Source organism: Saccopteryx leptura, chromosome 3, assembly GCF_036850995.1.
Source record: "Saccopteryx leptura isolate mSacLep1 chromosome 3, mSacLep1_pri_phased_curated, whole genome shotgun sequence".
NCBI lineage: Eukaryota > Metazoa > Chordata > Mammalia > Chiroptera > Emballonuridae > Saccopteryx > Saccopteryx leptura.
The window spans coordinates 167858291-167879216 of record NC_089505.1 but is presented as its reverse complement, the minus strand read 5'-3'; the positions used below and the strand labels follow the sequence as shown (position 1 = coordinate 167879216).

General features: G+C 39.2%; 2 protein-coding genes across 3 annotated transcripts in view; both read left to right on the top strand.

The window, feature by feature from the left end:
• Positions 1–12997, top strand: part of BRDT (bromodomain testis associated) — a 66873-nt gene extending 53876 nt beyond the window's left edge. The window contains exons 15-17 of the mRNA XM_066372222.1: positions 2615–2820; positions 3292–3466; positions 12846–12997. Of these exons, the coding sequence (XP_066228319.1) occupies positions 2615–2820; positions 3292–3466; positions 12846–12914 (450 nt within the window). The 3' untranslated portion in view covers positions 12915–12997. The remainder of the gene's footprint in view (positions 1–2614; positions 2821–3291; positions 3467–12845) is intronic.
• A 5631-nt stretch (positions 12998–18628) lies between these two features.
• The window catches only part of EPHX4 (epoxide hydrolase 4), a 49937-nt gene continuing 47639 nt past the window's right edge, over positions 18629–20926 (top strand). The window contains exon 1 of one of the 2 annotated variants that reach the window (XM_066372221.1): positions 18629–18831. In XM_066372221.1, coding sequence (XP_066228318.1) covers positions 18757–18831 — 75 coding nt within the window. In that variant the 5' untranslated portion in view covers positions 18629–18756. Of the gene's footprint in view, positions 18832–18982; positions 19275–20926 lie in introns of those variants that run through there. The other variant, XM_066372220.1, reaches the window with a different exon arrangement.

Here is a 20926-nt window from a genome sequence, read left to right as displayed (position 1 = left end):
TTTGCCCCACCCTGTACATGAAAAGAGCAATCAATCATAATTATTAAGGAAATAATCATCAAAAAGAAATTTCAACAGAAGATGATAAGGTACCATATAATCCTCAGGACAGGTAAGACAGTTTTACTTTTTTTTTGAGATATAATTGACACATTACATTAGTTTCAGGTATACAACATACTGATTCGATATTTGTGTATATTGTGAAATGATTACCATAATAGTTAACATCCATCTCCACACATCTACAATTTTTTTTCTTGTGATGAGAACTTTTAAGCTCTACTCTCTTATCAACTTTCAAATCTATAATTCAGTACTATTCATTCCCCAGGGCTTATTTATTTTATAACTTAAAGTTTGTACCTCTTGATGTCCTTCATCCATTTCTCCCACTTCCGGAGCCCTTTTGGAAAACACCAATCTATTCTACTTGTGAGTTTGGTTTTAGGATTTTTGGGGGGGATTTTGTTTGTGTTTTTTAGATTCAGCATATAAGTGAAATCATTTGTCTTTTTCTTTCTGACTCATTTCACTTAGCATAATGCCCCCCCAGATCCATCCATGCTGTCAAAATGGCAAAATTTCCTTTTTTATGGTTGAATAATATTCCATTGTGTATATATGCTACATTTTCTTTATCCATTCATCTATCAATAGATACTTGGGTTGTTTCCAATTTTTGGTTGTTGTGAATTATGCTATAACAAACAGGAGTGCAGATTTCTCTTCAAGATCCTGGTTTTATTTCCTTTGGCCATATACCCAGAAGTGGGATTGCTAGATCTTATAGTAGTCCTATTTTTAATTTTTTGAAGAGTCTTTACACTGTTTTATACTAATTTGCATTGCCCTGATGATTAGTGCGTTGAGCACCTTTTCATGTACCTGTTGCCATCTATGTCTTCTTTGGAAAAAATGTCTATTCAGATCCTCTGCCTATTTTTTTTCAGATTTTTAATTATTTATTTTGCTATTGAGTTATATGAGTTCTTTATATATTTTGGACATTAAGCCCTTACCAGACATTATTTTCTCCCAGTCAGTAGGTTACTTTTCATTTTGTTAATGGTTTCCTTTGCTGTGCAGAAGCTTTTTAGTTTGATGTAGTCCCACTTACTTTTGTTTTTGTTATCTTTGCTTTTGGTATCAAATCCAGAAAATCCATCACCAAGACTGATGTCAGGAGCTTACCATCTATGATTTCTTCTAGGGGTTTTATGGGTTCAGATCTTACTTGCAAGTCTTTAATTCTTTTTGAGTTAATTTTTTGTATGGTGTAAGATAGTCCAGATTCATTGACATGTAGCTATCCAGTTATCCCAACACCATTAATTGAAGAGACTGTTCTTTCCTCTTTGTATATTTGTCACTCCTTGTAAATTAATTAGGCATATTAACATTGAAATTTTACTTTAAAAAAACTTTTTAACATGGTACTGGAAGATTTTAAACATTTCTATTGGGCAGCACTGATGCATGATATATCTCATTTAAGAACGGTGGCCACAATCAGTTAATTATTCTTTGTATTTTTCTGAAGTGAGCAGCAGGGAGGCAGAGAGACAGGCTCCCGCGTGTGCCTGACCTGGAATTACCCAGCATGCCCACTGGGGGCCCATGCTTTGCCCATTTGGGGTGTTGCTCTGTTGCAACCAGAGCCATTCTAGTGTCTGAGGTGGGGCCATGGAGCCATACTTAGTACCAGGGCCAACTTTGCTCCAATGGAGCCTTGGCTGAGGGGGAGGGGAAGAGAGAGACAGAGAGGAAGGAGAGGGGGAGGGGTGGAGACGCAGATGGGTGCTTCTCCTGTGTGCCCTGGCCAAGAATCAAACCCGGGATTTCCACATGCCGGGCCGACGCTTTACAGCTGAGTCAACCAGCCAGTGCCCAGTTAACTATTCTTTATACCAAAAGGAGGAAAAATAGATAAGCCAGAGGGTTTCAAACAAATGTGCCATTCTCTGGAATTGTCTTTGTCTCTTATTAATCATTTGTATATTAGCTTTATTGTCCCTATATAATCATAAATATTATCATTATATTAAATAGTTTATTTCTTGCAGATTATCATACCCTTAATACATATGTTTTATATTAAATTGAATTAGTTGTCACTTGACCAGGCGGTGGCGCAGTTGATAAGAGTGTCAGACTGGGACGTGGAAGACCCAGGTTCGAAACCCTGAGGTTGCTGGCTTGAGCGAGGGGTCACTCACTCTGCTGTAGCCCCCTGGTCAAAGCACATATGAGAAAGCAATCACTGAACAACTAAGATACCTCAACAAAAAATTGATGTTTCTCATCTCTCTCCCTTTCTGTCTGTCTGTTCCTCTCTGACTCTCTCTGCCAAAAAAAAAAAAAAAAAAAAAAAAAGAAATAGTTGTCAAGCACATTATTTTAGATGAATAGTTGCATTTAGCTTATCTGTTTTTGTATTTTTTTCTGACTGTACCCACTTTTTACTTTATAAGTTTATTAAAATTATGTTTATTAAAATTACATGAAGCCTTTTGAATTTTATTTTGTTCTATTTCTGTATAAAAAATATTGTTTTCCTTTCAAAATGTGGTTAAAATCTATAGACACAGACTGAATAAAATATTTGTTTTAGGATATAAAAATCAAGAATGCAGAGTCTTGGAAAAGTTTAGGCAAACCAGTCAAAACTTCAGGAGTACGAAAATCCTCAGATGAGCTCTTCAACCAATTTAGAAAAGCAGCAATAGAAAAGGAAGTCAAAGCTGGAACACATGAACTAGTACAAAAACATCTGGGACAGAACAGAAAGGAACCAAAAGTGTTTCAAGGAAATCAGAGGTCTGTAATTCACTGGACTAAAGGAGGCCTTGGAGATCTAGACATGTATTTAAAATATATTCAACTTCTTTTTTTATCAAGTGACTATGATTCAGCTGTTTAGAACAAGAGAAAATTATAATTCCAAGAGTAAATTGTATTGATTTTTTTATTGATAAGTAGTAGTCTGTGTTGAACAGAATAGAAATAAGTTATTCATTAAGCTATTAAAGATACTAATATTTCTAAATGAAAATATATCACAATTGTCTAGAAATGCCTTAATATTGTTTCCATTCTCTGTGTAAGAAGATAATAGTATACTATGGTCACAGTTTTCCAAAAATTTTCTTAGACATCAAAAATAATGTTATGCTATGTGAAAGGAGGTAACAAGAACATTGCTTTATACTTGTCCACTTAATAACATATATTTGTAATAACTTTTAACTTGAACTTGAAACCTACTTTGAGCTCTGTTGTTTCTTTCAGGGACCCTGATTTCACTCCAGAATCTTCTTCAAATAAGATGCAAAACAAGTGCCTTGGAAAAGAGCAAAAAGAACATCAGCAGTCACTGGAAGCTCAAGAGAAAAGTAAACTCTGCCTTCTCAAAGACCGTACTTTAGCAAGGGAGAAAGAGCAAGAGAGGAGGAGAAGAGAAGCAGTAAGTGAATTTGCTTTACTAAAACCAACTAGTAAAGGAAAGATTTAACAGAGTGTCGGGAGCCGATCCACTAATGCTGGCTAACTAGGTCACAGCAGAAGAAGATCCACAACTGCTGGTTGACAAAGTCACAGCAAAAGAAGATAGAGTCACCGCAGTAAAGACCAACAGCTGCGGGTTGACAAAGTCACCGCAAGGAAAGGCACGATACTTCCCCCTTTAATCTTTTGAATTAATCTGGCCTTATATCCCCCCTTTTTCTGGGTATGTGCTATTATTTGTGGCACAGGGATAATAGTACCGTACTTTCCCTGTAGATTTGTAGTAATTTCTTTGGAAATGAGACAGAAGGTGTAAGTTCCACAGAAAAGCCTGTAAGCCCCTTGAACTGGGCTCATAGACATAAGAGGCTGGCTATGATATCCCTCATAAAGGGTTAAGTTTGTAGGAGAATTCCTTCTTAATCATGTTAGAAAGAATAGATTGTGACTTGTGAATGGGTAGGAGGCAGTGGCTGTGCACAGAGCACCTCTCGGCCTTCACTTAAATCAACATTTTTCCTCCCTAGACTTTTCATGTGATAGAGTAAAGAAACATTCCTTTCTTCTTGCTTATTTGATCTGCAGATAGTGGTACACTCTGAGAGGAATAGAGTTAGAACTTAACTAGTGTTTAAATATAATAAATAAGTAATATTTGACTAGACAATAGTATCTTAGGTAAGGTATAATAAAATGGCCCATTGTGTGGCCTAGGATGAGAGTGCAGTCGGCAAGAAAAGAATGTTTTACTAAGAGAATTGTCTTTTGACTAAAGGCAATTGCTAGGCTTTCTCAATGAGATATTCTCATAAGATTTACATACTTTCCAAAATTCTTTAATGAGAGAAATGTAGGGAAATCCATAGAAGTAATAACAATTAATGTCTTATGTTGCTACTAGGCTATCTTGCAAGTGCACTCTGTATATCTTTGGGTGAAAGCTATTCTTAATGTTATGTCAATTTCTTTATAGGCAAGCCTTTTAGAATCTTGTGAGAAAAAGTAGGACACTGCTTAAACTCAAAGCCATTTACCTGAGCAAATGGTGGTCCATTGTTAGTCCTTAATAATCTCGTCTGCTAATCTCTCTCTGCCCCTTAACTCACAACAGCAGTAAAGTTAGTTAACTTTTAGTACTAATACCTTAAAAGCTTTTACCGATGTTGTTATCACTATTCAAGTTATTTTGTACTTTGAATGATTTGCTACCTGGTTTGTAATTTATAGATATAAATTAACTGTTATCCAGAAACATGTAAACATAGTGAAACAGAAGCAATGATTAACACCATGTAATTGTGACTCAGTGTGTGTGTATAAAAAGGGAGCTATACTAGCATTGAGGAGAGATGCCTAGCAGTAAATGCTAACCGGAGAATAAAGAGAAAGAAAAGAATTCGGCTCTCTCACTCGATTTCGCCGACGCCGTCTCTTCCTGTGGGACCCCTGGATCCCCCCCGGGGCTGGACCCCGGCATTTGGCGCCCGATACAGGGACCTACAGGTAATCCCCCCTCGTTGTCTCGGGACGGCTAGGACTCCACTCAGGGTGCTGCAGACCCCCCTGTAAGAAAGACAGGGTGAGGATAGGTGGAGAATTTCAGAACTTAAGATTTTGAGAAGTCATGGGCCATACTGAGTCTAAAGAAAGAAGACTCTTTATAAAAGTTATTAAGTATACACTTTCCCAAAAAGGAGTTAAGGTCTCCTCTAAACAAGTAGCTCGTTTTATGAAATTCGTACAAAAATGTTCTCCATGGTTTCCAGATGAGGGAACGCTTGATTTTGAGAAATGGGTTAAAGTTGGAGAAGATTTAAAACTTTATTATGAGCTACATGGACCAGAAAAGGTTCCAGTTGATACATTTGCTTTATGGAGCTTGATTAAAGATGCCTTAAATCCAGAACATGAGATGCATAAACTTTCTAAGGCAACTGCTCCTCCAAAAGAAGAGACTCCGTTAATTAGAAGTAAAAGGCAGTCTCAAGATACTACAAATCATGCTATGGCCTCTTTAAAATTAAGTAAACATCAGGATGATAGTGAAAATCTTTTATCTCCAAAAGATGAGGCTGAATTAGAAGATGAGGCAGCTAAAAATAATAGGGATAATGAGGATTGGAAGTCAAAAACAGTCTTGCCCATATTATATCCCTCCAAGACTGACAAAAAGGATGAAAATAAGGCTGTTAAAATGTCTTTGCCTCTACCAGTACAATCACCAGATGTTAATGAAAAGAAAAAATCATTTAGGTTAACAGGGTTGCAGAAGGCAATTCAAGCTTCTTGCGACCAAGGGGAAACTGATTTGGCATTATGTTTCCCTGTGGCTGTGGCTGGTGAATTTGATGAGGAGGATCCTACATGGGAGCCGCTTTCTTATAAATTATTGAAAGAGTTGAAAATGGCTTGCAGTCAATATGGACCCACCTCTCCTTATACTATGTCTTTGGTGGAAACAGTTTCTCATAATTGGATGACTCCTTATGATTGGGAACAAGTGGCTAAAGCTTGTTTATCTGGAGGAAATTATCTCCTTTGGAGAGCTGAATATGAGGAGCAAGCTAAACAACAGGCAGTTAGGAACAGGAGGACACATAATCCTGTGATTAGAGAAATGATTACGGGAGAAGGAGAATTTGCTGATGTTAGTGAACAGTTAAAACTTTCTAAACCAGCTTTGATACAAGTGAATAATTATGCTATATCAGCTTGGAGAAAGTTACCAGCTTTGTCTGGTGGAGATGTTACTGTGGTAGGAGTAAAACAGAAAGGTGATGAACCTTATGAGGAGTTTGTTGCTCGGTTGATTCAAGCAGTAAGAAGAGTTATTTCAAATGAGGCGGCAGGAGATATTATAATTAAACAGTTGGCTTATGAAAATGCTAATTCCACTTGCCAGGCTATGTTGCGGTCAGTGAGGAGAGAAGGAACGATAGGAGATTTCATCAAAGCCTGTCAGGATGTAAATCCTGCTTTTGTTCAGGGAGTAACTATTGCTGCAGCTTTAAAAGGAGAAACATATCCTCAATTTATTAAGACCATGTATCAAGGAAAAATGCCTTCTGTCAATGAAGCTTCCTCTAAGGGAAGTCTTACTTGCTTTACTTGTAATCAAACGGGTCACTTTAGCCGACAATGCCCTAACAAGAGTGGGCAAGCAGGCCCAGGAGTGCAAGGGACAGCTCCCGTAATTAATAATGCTAATAATAATGTCCCATTGCCTAAGACTTTGTGTCCACGCTGTCAAAAAGGATATCATTGGGCAAAGCAGTGCCGTTCTAAATTTCACAAAAACGGACAGCCATTAGAACCAAAGTTAGGGATAGAATGGCAGCCCCCACAAAATCAAAATCTAGCAAGCAATCCAAGTAGTAATCAGGGAAACTGGCAAGGGGGCCAGCCTCAGGCCCCGATAACAATTGGGGCCAGCCTGAATCCATTTGTCAACTCCGGTCTGTCTCAGACTTCACTCGGGCCTCCCGCGTGGCAGGCGGGAGTTCTACCACTGAACCACCCATGCCTCCATGCAAAATATGAGAAGCAAGCCTCTTGTGGGGGTTGAAATGGAATAATGTCCGGAAGCAGGTTGCAGCAGCTATTAGAAGTAAAGAATGATTAGAAGACTGAGATAAATTTTAAAGTTGTGTTATTATCTGATTGTCTTTAGTAAAATAGAAGGACTTAAGAGTTTGGAAAAATTACAGTTTTTTTTGTTCTCCTCTTTCTCTCAACTCATTTTATTTCTTTCCTGTTCTATGCCTGAAAAGAGGGCAAAGGGAACACCTGTTTGGATATGGCTAAACAGAATCTCATAAACGGCCGTTCTTGAAACTTTTCAAGAGAGAGTTCTGTTTAGTTTCTATTCAATATGTTCCAATCAAAACTGCCCTGTGTAAAAATCAAGCAGGCCATATTCTAATCTCTAAAATCCCGGGTTTCTCTCTAATTTGTCTGATTTGTCTACTTTGTCTGATTCTTGTTTGTGTTTGGTTTTTGTTTAATGTTGTCTAAATGTGATTTTTTAAGTTCTTGCATGCAAAAATTGAATATGCCGGCTCTAATATTATAAAAATATCATCCCTACAAATTTATAATTTTAATTGAAACAAGTAAAGCGCGCTCATTTAAATTTAAATAGTATAAAATATAAATCCTAAAAACTTGTTAATTTTGACTAAACTGCTTCAAGCTTCAGGTTCTTGCTGCCACTGCAGAGCATGAAGCAGAGTAGATTTGCCTAACAAAGGTGTAGACTTTTTAATATAGAAAAATAATGAAAGCCACACTAGAATTTTCCAGCTTTAACGTATTCTTTAAATTGCCTGTTAATTAATGAAGTAGAAATGTTTTTATGAATATAGAAAACTCGTATACTGAAACTCCTGCAAATCTTCTTTATCATGCTTTTTACTTTAAAAAATTTCTTTTAAATGCTGATATACAGGATTATTCAACACCTGAGACACTGGAATCTGGATCTGGATAAGCCTAAACCAATGGCAAAGTGGAAAGATTTATTGACAGGTCAATGGAAAGGTCCAGATGTAATTCTAACTCAGGGGAGAGGGTATGCTTGTATATTTCCACAGGACGCTGACTCACCTCTCTGGATCCCAGACCGGCTGATTCGCCATGTGTCACCAGAGGCCTCCACTGCCACTGCTGCCCCCTCCCAGCCAGAAGGAGACTTCTGTGCCACCCGCATCACCAGTGACTTTCCAGCAAAGGCCATCAAGGAGCTCTCTGTATAATCCTGTTACTCGAGTGATGCAGCGATTGTCACTACAGGAAGCTAGACGACCTCCCTATCAACGGATGGCTCGCTCTACTCGAACTGTCAACCCACCAACCTGGGGCCAGTTGAAGGCATTGACTGTGAGGGCTGATTTAATTTGTCATCGACAAAACATACATCGTAACCCTGTTAATATGTTTATTGTTATACTAGCTGTACTTTCAATTCAGGTACTTAATGTTGAGGCTACTGAACAAAACAAATCTTATTGGGCTTATATTCCAAATCCACCATTAGTTAAGCCTGTTACTTGGGGAGGAGATGATATACCTGTGTTTAATAATCATACTAAGTTTTTGGGAGGATCATGTAGTTCTTTTATTATGCATAAAACTAATTCAAATTTCTCATTTCATGGGAAAACGGATAAGGTACCTATATGTTTTATGTTTAATAATACTCACAAGATTTCTGGGTGTTTTCCTACTACACTTAAGACTATTTTGACTGACTCTCCTAAAAGTAATAAACCTGGACACCCAACAAGAGACTTATGGTCTCTCACAATTTTAATGCCTGGAGGCCCTGACACCCATGAGTATAATCCTGTTACATTGCCTCCTAAGGGATTTCACCCATGTGAACTTTATCCACCAAAAAAGGCAACTCAAGAACCTTACTGGTGGTCTGTAGAGAATAGATTTGGTTTTCCCCCATGGCAAGAATGTGCATATTACAATTATATGAATTATACTACATATGCTGTTAATTTCACTATACAAGATTGGTCTAGTCCTTATTCTGAATATGATTATAGAAAATTAGTGCAGAAAATGAAAGACGATTACAGTTGGTCAGATAAATATAATCCTTTAAATAAAATCGTCACACGTTGGCAGTCTGCTGGATGGATACCTGCACAGCTGACTTATCAGGATGAATTAACCACCAGGTATCAAACAAAGCTTTGGCAGCTAATTGCAGCTGCTGCACCAGCATATTTGGTTAGGCCTTACCCTTATCCTGCTCAGAATATTTTTGTTCAGGCTTGTGTACAGGCTCCTTATGTACTCTTGATTGCTACAATAGACAGTAATCTTTCTGTTAGTACTTATAATTCTATATTTAGCATTTCCTGCTCTCGCTGTGTTTTAACAAACTGTCTATCTTATGACACCAAAGCTCAAGTTATGTTTATTTTGCGGCAGCCACCTTATGTGATGTTACCTGTTAGTCTGTCTCAGCCTTGGTATGATGACCCAGGGTTGCATGCACTACAGGCTGCTTCTGAAGCGCTTGCTCACCATCGAGGAAAGCGATTTGTTGCCGAATTGATTTTGGGAATTACTGCTCTTATTGCTATTATAGGATCTGTAGCTGCTTCCACCACTGCTTTAGCTCAATCAGTTCACACTGCAAATCATGTGGATAGTTTATCTCGTAATATATCTCTTGCATTAGCAGTACAGGAGACTATAGATAGAAAGTTAGAATTGAAAGTGAATGCTTTAGAGGAGGCTTTTATTCACATATGTAATGAGTTGTTAGCTATGAAAGCTAGAATGACTCTTAGATGCCATGCAGGATTCAGGTGGATATGTGTGACTCCTTTAGAATACAATCAGTCTATCATAGCATGGAATAATGTACAGAATCATTTGTTAGGTGTATGGAATAATAGTGATATTAGTTTAGATTTGAGGGAATTACATCAGCAGATACAAAACTTAGGACATTCAGGCTCTTTAGTCTCTGCCTCAGAAGTAGCTGATCAATTTGTTGAAAACATTAAAAGTATATTTTCTATGCATAGCCTGACCTCTCTGGCTACTGATATAGGCATAATAATAGCTGTGGCAATTATCACTCTTCTTGTCCTTCCAGTCATGTTCCGACTCTTAAACAGCAATCTCAGAGAAACAACGGTGAAAATACAAAAGCTTTATTTAAATAATAAAAAAGGGGGAGATGTCGGGAGCCGATCCACTAATGCTGGCTAACTAGGTCACAGCAGAAGAAGATCCACAACTGCTGGTTGACAAAGTCACAGCAAAAGAAGATAGAGTCACCGCAGTAAAGACCAACAGCTGCGGGTTGACAAAGTCACCGCAAGGAAAGGCACGATACTTCCCCCTTTAATCTTTTGAATTAATCTGGCCTTATATCCCCCCTTTTTCTGGGTATGTGCTATTATTTGTGGCACAGGGATAATAGTACCGTACTTTCCCTGTAGATTTGTAGTAATTTCTTTGGAAATGAGACAGAAGGTGTAAGTTCCACAGAAAAGCCTGTAAGCCCCTTGAACTGGGCTCATAGACATAAGAGGCTGGCTATGATATCCCTCATAAAGGGTTAAGTTTGTAGGAGAATTCCTTCTTAATCATGTTAGAAAGAATAGATTGTGACTTGTGAATGGGTAGGAGGCAGTGGCTGTGCACAGAGCACCTCTCGGCCTTCACTTAAATCAACATTTTTCCTCCCTAGACTTTTCATGTGATAGAGTAAAGAAACATTCCTTTCTTCTTGCTTATTTGATCTGCAGATAGTGGTACACTCTGAGAGGAATAGAGTTAGAACTTAACTAGTGTTTAAATATAATAAATAAGTAATATTTGACTAGACAATAGTATCTTAGGTAAGGTATAATAAAATGGCCCATTGTGTGGCCTAGGATGAGAGTGCAGTCGGCAAGAAAAGAATGTTTTACTAAGAGAATTGTCTTTTGACTAAAGGCAATTGCTAGGCTTTCTCAATGAGATATTCTCATAAGATTTACATACTTTCCAAAATTCTTTAATGAGAGAAATGTAGGGAAATCCATAGAAGTAATAACAATTAATGTCTTATGTTGCTACTAGGCTATCTTGCAAGTGCACTCTGTATATCTTTGGGTGAAAGCTATTCTTAATGTTATGTCAATTTCTTTATAGGCAAGCCTTTTAGAATCTTGTGAGAAAAAGTAGGACACTGCTTAAACTCAAAGCCATTTACCTGAGCAAATGGTGGTCCATTGTTAGTCCTTAATAATCTCGTCTGCTAATCTCTCTCTGCCCCTTAACTCACAACAGCAGTAAAGTTAGTTAACTTTTAGTACTAATACCTTAAAAGCTTTTACCGATGTTGTTATCACTATTCAAGTTATTTTGTACTTTGAATGATTTGCTACCTGGTTTGTAATTTATAGATATAAATTAACTGTTATCCAGAAACATGTAAACATAGTGAAACAGAAGCAATGATTAACACCATGTAATTGTGACTCAGTGTGTGTGTATAAAAAGGGAGCTATACTAGCATTGAGGAGAGATGCCTAGCAGTAAATGCTAACCGGAGAATAAAGAGAAAGAAAAGAATTCGGCTCTCTCACTCGATTTCGCCGACGCCGTCTCTTCCTGTGGGACCCCTGGATCCCCCCCGGGGCTGGACCCCGGCAACAGAGCAATATTTTCACATGTTCAAAGATGTATTTAAGGTATTTATTCAAAGACAGTGGAGTTACTTCTTTAGTGAGGATCTAAAATCAGGGCCTACAGTAAAATTTTCATGGTCAAAAGGCCTCCTGGAGCTACTATACTACACTGTGGGTTCAAATCCCATTTCTGCCATTTACTAGACTTTTGGGTCTGGGATAGCTATTTAATCTCTCTGTACCTCAATTTCTATAAAGTGATAATAATCTATTGTGGAGATGAAATTAATTTACAGGTATTGAGCACGTAGGAAAATACCTGGCACATAGGTGAAGTGATTTATCACTTACTGTTACTACTCTTGAAAAATTTATAAGCTACCTATGAATTGTGGCTGAAAGATATGCCATCTGTCCCAGGTTCAGTATTTCTTTAGCTGAACAGTAAATGATAAGGTGACTTACATTATGTCGATTATATTTTAATAGGACTAGAAAAAAAGAAAAAATAAGTTGACTTGTGTTTAGGAGTCCAAATATACAGAAAATTAAGTTTTAAAAACTAGAATTTATTCCTTCTTCTGTCTATGGATTACTTAAAACTGTGTTATTTAAATTAAATAGTTCTCAAAAATTTGGGAATTTTTTTGCTAGTGATTTCTATCACTAGTGTTGGCATTATGCTGAATGTTATACTTGCAATCTGGTTTGATCTTTATAAATATTTACATATAAAATAAACTTGGTTAAATTTCCTTAGGTTACATAGTTATTAAATGGCAGAACCAAGGGAAGCCTATACATATTATATAGTTCTCTCTCATAGGTAAGATATTGCATCGTCAGAAAATAATTGGATTTGCCCAGCACTATGTTGGTTACAGAGATACATGAAATCATGTAATCTCATTTTATGTTCTTATTAATACCCACTCTTGTCAACACTGAGAGTTTTCTCTCACTGGGAAAGATTAAATTTAATGTTCTTGTAAGTTTTAATTTTCACATAATATTTTAACAAAAATTAGATAGTATATAAACAGAAATAAAAAATTATATGCAATCTCATGTTAAATAAGTTGCATTCATATTGTATGATCTGTTTTAAATGTTGTACTATCATGTTTACATAGATATAATAAAGTCATACATTTTTGAAATCACATTTAAATTTTTTCTTCTTTTTTATAGATGGCTGGTACCATTGATATGACTCTTCAAAGAGACATTATGACAATGTTTGAAAACAACTTTGATTAAAATTCAGTTTTTAAATTAACCATCAACTGAAAATGAATTATATGAAAGATTAAAATGCATATGGTAAAATGATTGCTTTCAGACACCAGTCTTATGTTGTATTTTGACTGCTCTAAAATGATTAAACAATTTTCACTTACATTTCTTTTTAGGTATATGCTCATTTTTTAATGACATAATTATAGGAAATTTTATAATACTGGCTCTCTAAAAATTGAATAAATTCCCAGATGTTATTCACTTTATAAATAATTGTCTGCTATGTATTATAGGCTTGATCTTAGCAATGAAAATCCAAAAGAGGTAGTCCCTGCTTGTTTAAAAATGAAGAATATATAAAGGTGTATCTAAACATAGTTTTGGTTGAGTTTTTTAACTTTTAAAACAAATACTTGTTTTAAAAAATCTTTAGGATACTTGGTTTCTTTGAGTGTCAGGTTACATAAGACTATTTTGTTTTGCTTATTATATATTCAAAATTATTATTGAAATTCAGTTTAAAGACAATATTACCTATGGTTTAAAAGATGTTTAATTTGAAGCAAATTAACAGTAAATATGAATTATGTATATAAGTCCCTATAGGAACTTATACAGCATTTTTTTTTTTTTTTTTTTTTGTGGCAGAGACAGTCAGAGAAAGGGACAGATAGGGACAGACAGGAAGGGAGAGAGATGAGAAGCATCAATTCTTCATTGCGGTTCCTTAGTTGTTCATTGATTGCTTTCTCATATGTGCCTTGACCGGGGGCTACAGCAGACTGAGTGACCCCTTGCTTGAGCCAGCGACCTTGGGGTCTCAAGCCTGGGTCCTCCACATCCCAGTCTGACGCTCTATCTACTGCGCCACTGCCTGGTCAGGCTACAGCATTTCTTAACATGTATATGTCATAGCAATGAATGTTTAAATCTTTTTTTTTTTTTTTTTTTTGTATTTTTCTGAAGCTGGAAACGGGGAGAGACAGTCAGACAGACTCCCCCATGCGCCCGACCGGGATCCACCCGGCACACCCACCAGGGGCGATGCTCTGCCCACCAGGGGGCGATGCTCTGCCACGACCAGAGCCTCTCTAGCGCCTGGGGCAGAGGCCAAGGAGCCATCCCCAGCGCCCGGGCCATCTTTGCTCCAATGGAGCCTTGGCTGCGGGAGGGGAAGAGAGAGACAGAGAGGAAGGAGGGGGCGGGGTGGAGAAGCAAATGGGCGCTTCCCCTATGTGCCCTGGCCGGGAATCGAACCCGGGTCCCCCGCACGCCAGGCCGACGCTCTACCGGAATGTTTAAATCTTTACTTAATTATAGTAAGGTTTTTAAAAATATTTTTCATAATTCTCAAGTTGTTATTATGTATAAATCATGTGTATCAGCTCCATGTGTTTTAAAATTTTGGATTCTTGAAGTGTAACAATTCAGGTACTATTCTGATAACAGCTAAAGTAAAAATTAAAAATGTATATAAATTATAAAGAGAGAAAATGTATTCATTTTTTTATAATCAATATTTTTTTGTAAACATCTTTAAAACTATCATCCATTTAAAAAACGATTAACTAGTGGCTAAAATGATGGTGATTCTGTCATGAAGCATAGCCAACATGAAAGTAATAGTCATACCTATTCAACTATACCTATTACCCAAGAAATTAGTATGTATATAGTAATAGTATGCATTATATTATTTTCCTAAAAGATCATATAGGGAAAGATGACCTGTATATGTGTGTATGTATTAGAAAGATACATCAGAAATACATGGTGTTTACTTCCAGGTGATAGAATTATAGGTATTTTTTACATTTTTCTTTACATTTCTCAGTATTTCATGGTTCTTATGTAAAACTTTTAAGGTCTGGGAAACTTCCCATTTTGAAGGGAAAAAGTGAGAATAATAAGAATTTATTTCTATTAAATCTTTCCATTGTCCTTAATTAATAAAACTGATCAATCAATGATTTTTTTCCTGTAGGAAAAAGAAAGTTTAGCTTTAGTAACATATACTAGTATGTTAAAAAAATGATGGCTTTCTTGAGGTTTTCACATAAACACTTGTAGCAGCCCTTAGAGAGCTCTGATACGGTTATCAGTGTTTAGTTTAACCAACTTAAACTTTAATCTTTGCTCTATAAGGAGGCTGGCACATTGTAGATGCTCAACAAACTTGTGGTTGGTAGTTGAAGTCAGTTTAGCAAGAAAAATATCAGTTTTAACTTATGCATTATTCAGTTAAATATTGTTTGGCCTCTCTTAACTTCTTACATGGAGTTTACTTTTGTTAATTTCATGCATGAAATACTGTATGTAACTTATTAGCCTTCAACTAAAACCTGATTTTATTTGAGGAGCCCTTTCTGTCCTTAGCTCTCCTCTCCAACTTCTAAGACTTTTTCATTGTCTTTTTTGGATTAGTGATCAGCCATCAGTGACCTTCCCTATATAATAAACCTTTTTGCTTGTTTCTTTCCTTTTTGTTCTTTAGTTCTGGAAGTCTGGACCATCTGTCTCAGCATCATGTGGGAATGTTTTTAAAATGCAAATTCTGAGACTTCCGACTTACTAAATCAGAAACTCTGGGTATGGGGTCCAGCAATCTATATAGTTGAACAAAACCCTTTCAAATTTGAGAGCCACTGCTCCAACTGAATCCTGTTTCTCTCCTGCAGACTCTCAGTGAGTGTCTTGTGTTTTTTTTTTTCAGTAATGCTTTTCTTACCTCTGGAGTGCCACTTGCAGATCATTCTCTCTCCTCCCTAAATACCCCAGTTTTATGTTTTTAATGATAATAAGACTATACCAACCACAGTCACTGCAATCCCTGATTCATTCTTTGTTCCCCAAAGATTTCACTGTCACTTTCCAAACACTTCTGAAACGCAACCTCTTAATGATCTTAATATCTAATTAACCGTAGCTACTCTTTTGTCATTACCAGTAACTAAAACCCTTCCATTGTCTCAATTTCAAGCACCCTCATCTCTCACTAGTGCCTCCTATCTTTTTCTAGCTTACTCCCTTGACACTAGCAATCATTAGACCTCACAAGGACCTACATACAATCCGTTAATCCTAGTGCCTTCTCACAGTAGCTCTCCCCTTCATGCCCTCATTTCTCTTCTTGAGAGAGACAGAAAAAAATGAGGAATAGATTAGTGGTTGCCAGGAGTTCAGGACAAGGTATAGGTGTGGTTATAAAAGGGTAACATGGATCGTTTTGGTTATAGAAATGTTATATATTCTTGAATTTTTTCATGACTACACAAAGTTACATATATGATAAAATTACAGAGAAAATATAAAGTATACTGTGTAAAGTGTATACAAGTTCTCTATTCTCTTATGATTTCATACACATTTGCAATTATTCGTTAAAATTTTCAATTAAAAAGGTACTAGTTGGCCCGACCTGTGGTGGTGCAGTAAATAAAGTGTCAACCTGGTTAACATTGAGGTCGCTGGAAAGAAACCCTGAGCTTGCCTGGTCAAGGCACACACGGGAGTTGAGAGAAAGAGGGACAATGAGAAACATCAACTCTTAATTGCAGCACCTAGGTGCTCATTGATTGCTTTCTCATATGTGCCTTGGCCAGGCAGCTTCAACCAAGCCAGTGAACCCTTGTTCAAGCCAGCAACCTTTGGGCTCAAGCCAGAGACCATAGGGTCATGTCTATGATCCCATGCTCAAGCCACCGACCCCGCGCTCAAGCTGATGAACCCGTGCTCAAGCCAGCAACCTTGGGATTTTGAACCTGGGTCCTTAGGGTCCCAGATCAACACTCTATCCGCTGTGCCACCACCTGGTCAGGCGAAAAGCTAGAATTCAAAGTTACTTTTCTTAAAATAATCTGAGGGCTGAGATTGCTGGGTAACCAAATAACATGAAATCTAAGAAAAGACAAAGACAAACATATCAAAGTAGAAGCAGGACATAAGCACTGACTTACCTGAGGCAGATACTACCAAATGCTATATATATAATAATTTGGTAACAACTACAAAAAACCATCTAAAAGATGTATCAATTGCTAAAGGCTGGGTATGAGCTAGCCTGAGAATATAGAGCCCCTATATTCTATATATGGCACAAGAGAAATTTGCAACCACTTGTAGGCCCTTCTCCACAGATCTCAACAGTACTTTACAAGAAAGATCTGTGTTGCAAGATGAGGATTCTGAGGTCATGATGCAAGCTTGAAAGAGAACAGCAGCAGATATATAAAAAAAGCAAAAAGTCTTCTTCCCTAAATAATAAATACTTCAAGCTTCTGGGGCAAGATTGGCACACCTTATCACCTTTAGGGCACTGTTGAAGCCCCCAGCAGTGGGGGAACGAAATAGATGTGAGCCTTCTAATCCTGGGAAAGTGGCAGGAAACACATTGGGGGTGCAGCCCATCAGAGATACCTTGTCACTAGTGGCAGAGAAGGATCATTGAGAAGGTCCCACCTTGATATCCAAAGATGTACTATCTGCCTGTGAGGCTGAGTTAGGACCGCAGAGAATGACCCTATGCTCTCTGCACTTCCTACCACTAGTAACAGAAGCAGTCAAGAATATATTTGAGTTGCACACAAGTACATAAAGATGTTTAACTTTAGTCACCAGGGAAATGCAAATTATATATAATTTCGATGATACCACTACACATTTCTTAGAACAGCAAAAATTAAAGAGATTTTTTTTGACAATTCTAAGTGCTTACAAGAATATGACCTAACCATAATTCTTACATATTGCCAATGTAAAAATTGTACAGCCACTTTGGAAACCGGTTTGACAGTTTCTCCCTCTCTCTCTCTCTCTCCCTCTCATGCGCGTGCGCGCACACGCACACACACACACACACACACACAACTTTTACATGAATATTTATAGTTGGCTTCATTCATAACCATCAAAACTGGAAGAAACTCAGCTCTCCTTTAACTGGGAAACAGATAAACAATATGGCACATCTATTCAAATGAAACACGAATGAGCAATAAAAGGAAACAATACATGTAACAGCACAGTTGAATTTCAGATGAGTTAAGAAGCCAGAAACAAAAGGTTACATATTCTGATTCCATTTATACAATATTCTTGTTACAGACGGAGAACAAAGGGTTTCCAGACTTGACTCTCTCTCTTTTTTTTTTTTTTGTATTTTTCTGAAGCTGGAAAGGGGGAGAGACAGTCAGACAGACTCCCGCATGCGCCCGACCGGGATCCACCCGGCATGCCCACCAGGGGGCGACGCTCTGCCCCTCCGGGGCATCGCTCTGCGGCGACCAGAGCCACTCTAGTGCCTGGGGCAGAGGCCAAGGAACCATCCCCAGCGCCCCGGCCATCTTTGCTCCAATGGAGCCTTGGCTGCGGGAGGGGAAGAGAAAGACAGAGAGGAAGGGGGGGGGGTGGAGAAGCAAATGGGCGCTTCTCCTATGTGCCCTGGCCGGGAATTGAACCCGGGTCCCCCGCACGCCAGGCCGACGCTCTACCGCTGAGCCAACCGGCCAGGGCCAGACTTGACTCTCTTAATATGACTCTGAACTAGTTGGAGAATATCAACACCTTCAGAAAAGTGTTAGGAACGAATAAAGTCGTAATGACTGCTGGGTAGTATGAAAACCCTTTACTGCCCCCCCCCCCATAGTTCCATGATCCAGAAAAACGCCTAATGAAATTCTAACAATCATCTGAGGAACGAGAGGATTTGAACACCTGTCAAAACAAGAGTGGCGCTCTCCCTACGCGGTACCTGGGATGGTATGGTACTCTCACCTTCATTTCCCCACAGTTTAGCAATTTGGAAATGGGATTTAACCTTCATTTCCCCAGTTGAACAATTTTGAAATGTGATTTCACCTTGCGGATGGAAACCGGGTCTTCACACCGCAGCGCTGGAGGGCTCTGCGACCCTGGGCGCAGCGGTCCCCGAGCGCGCACGGTGAGTGTGGGAGCCCGAGGCTGTGACAAGGACGCCGGCTAGGCGCGGCTGCCTCGGGGCCCGCGGGGAGGTGCGCGCGGAGCCGGCGACCGCGGAGGGACGGGCGGGCCAGACGCGCCGCGGCGCTCGCTGCCTCGCTCCGGGGCCGGATGCTAGCCGCTGCTGCGGGGCCTCTCAAGGGCGGTGGGCCCTGACGCCTCCGCCGCCGCCCGATGGCTAGGCTACGGGATTGCCTGCCCCGCCTGACAGTCATGATCCGGTCCCTGTTCTTCTGGTCCTTCGTCTACTGCTGCTGCGGGCTCTGCGCCTCCATCTACCTGCTCAAACTTTTGTGCAGCATCGGCAAGGGACCCGCGCGTACCTTCCGGCGGGTGGCCCGGGAACACCCTCCCGCATGCTTGAACGACCCCTCCTTGGGTACCCACTGCTACGTGCGGATCAAGGTGAAGGCCTGCGCCGGCTCCGCGGGGGCGGAGGGGAGCGTGACGCCGGTTGAGAGCAGAGGGCGCGGGGCTGCTGCTTCCATGACGCCCGGCCCAGCGTCCCCTAGTGTCTCGGGTCTCGCAGGGCGGGCGGCGGGGACGACCAAGATGCCAAGGGGCGGCGAGGTGTGGCCGGATAGGGGTCTGGACTATTTGTGTGTTTAAAGTTCCTTGTTTCTTGAAGGGGGGGGGGGGGGACGGAAGAAGAGAGAGAGAATAAGTAATGTGGAGTTTCTGTAATCAGGGCCCTATTATATTAGTGTCCTTTCCTCCACCACGTCCCAGAATAATTCGCTCACTGTCCTAATGCAATGAATGGGAAGCTGTATCCTGTCACCTTTTTGCCCTTTAGAGCTCAGATCGGCTGTAGGGGATTGTTCCTGGTGGCGCCCTACTGTTTCAGGAGTCTGTCCTTGCCCAAATTTTAGAGATTGAAAGAGTAAATAGATAAGTCGTTGGAAATCAGGAGTCTATTTAGATCAGTAGAATGAAGCATTCACAGATGACCTAAACAGCACGAAATCAGAAACAAATATGTATGTTTGTGGAGAAGGAAGCCGACTTCGGAAGTTAGAGACCAAAGGAATGGAATAAAAAGTACTCGTCAACCATGCATGCAGTCTCTATTGCCCATGTTTGTCCCAAGCATCCTCATAGCCCTCAGGTATTCTATTTCCTGAGGCTCCAGGTGTTGCCCTTTGTGATGCACCCTACAGTTTGACTCACTGGCCTTTCCAAGCTAGCCTCACATGAGGGGACTTTTATGTCACCAAGTGGAGAATTCCTATGGGAGCTAGATTTTCCAATAGCTGGAGTTCAGAAAATCCACGGGTATGCCTTCCTTACCTTCATTCAACCTAGGATTAATATGAGAATTAAAAGAGTGCATATTGGGGAGGGAGACCAGTGTCTGGCACACAGTAAGTGCAATAAAGTGATTTGTTCATTAAAACCAATCAAGTGTCCACAGGATTTTATCTTGCAAGACTCAACACTAATAAAAGAAGGTATTGAACTAGGAAGGCATTTTGCAGTTGAGGGCAGAGTTGGATTTATTATCTTTATCCAACATGAAAAGAAAAAGCATTTGGAATTTCTTGTAATGCCTTTCTTCTCACTGGTCACCTAAGGAGTTTCCCCAAAGACACAGAACCAAGGAGTGGAAAGGACACTGTCCTGGGAGAAAGGACATAATGGGGGTTCTAGTCATAGCCTGACTCCCAACCAACCTCATCATTGTATTAATATCTTTGGATCTCAATTTCTAAATCTGTAAAAATTATGAAGCTGGATTAGATGACCTTTAAGATTTTTTCACATCTGAAAATCCAGTTGCTTGGGTAACCTGATGTAAAACCCAGTGTCCTTGCTCAGTTTTTGTTCTTGATGTCTTTCCTCCCCTCTTTCTGAGTTTTTGTTTCCCTTTCTTGCTTTTTTCTCCATTTCTGTCTTTTCAGTTTGCTTTGTATGTGCTGTATCCCTGTTCATTCCTATGCTTTTTATTTCCCTTGGGCAGCTTTGTCTCCCACATGCAGTGAAGTCTTGAACTATGAGAGCATTCTGCTGTTACAAATACACTGACATGACATAAAGAGCAGGCAGCAAAGGGAACT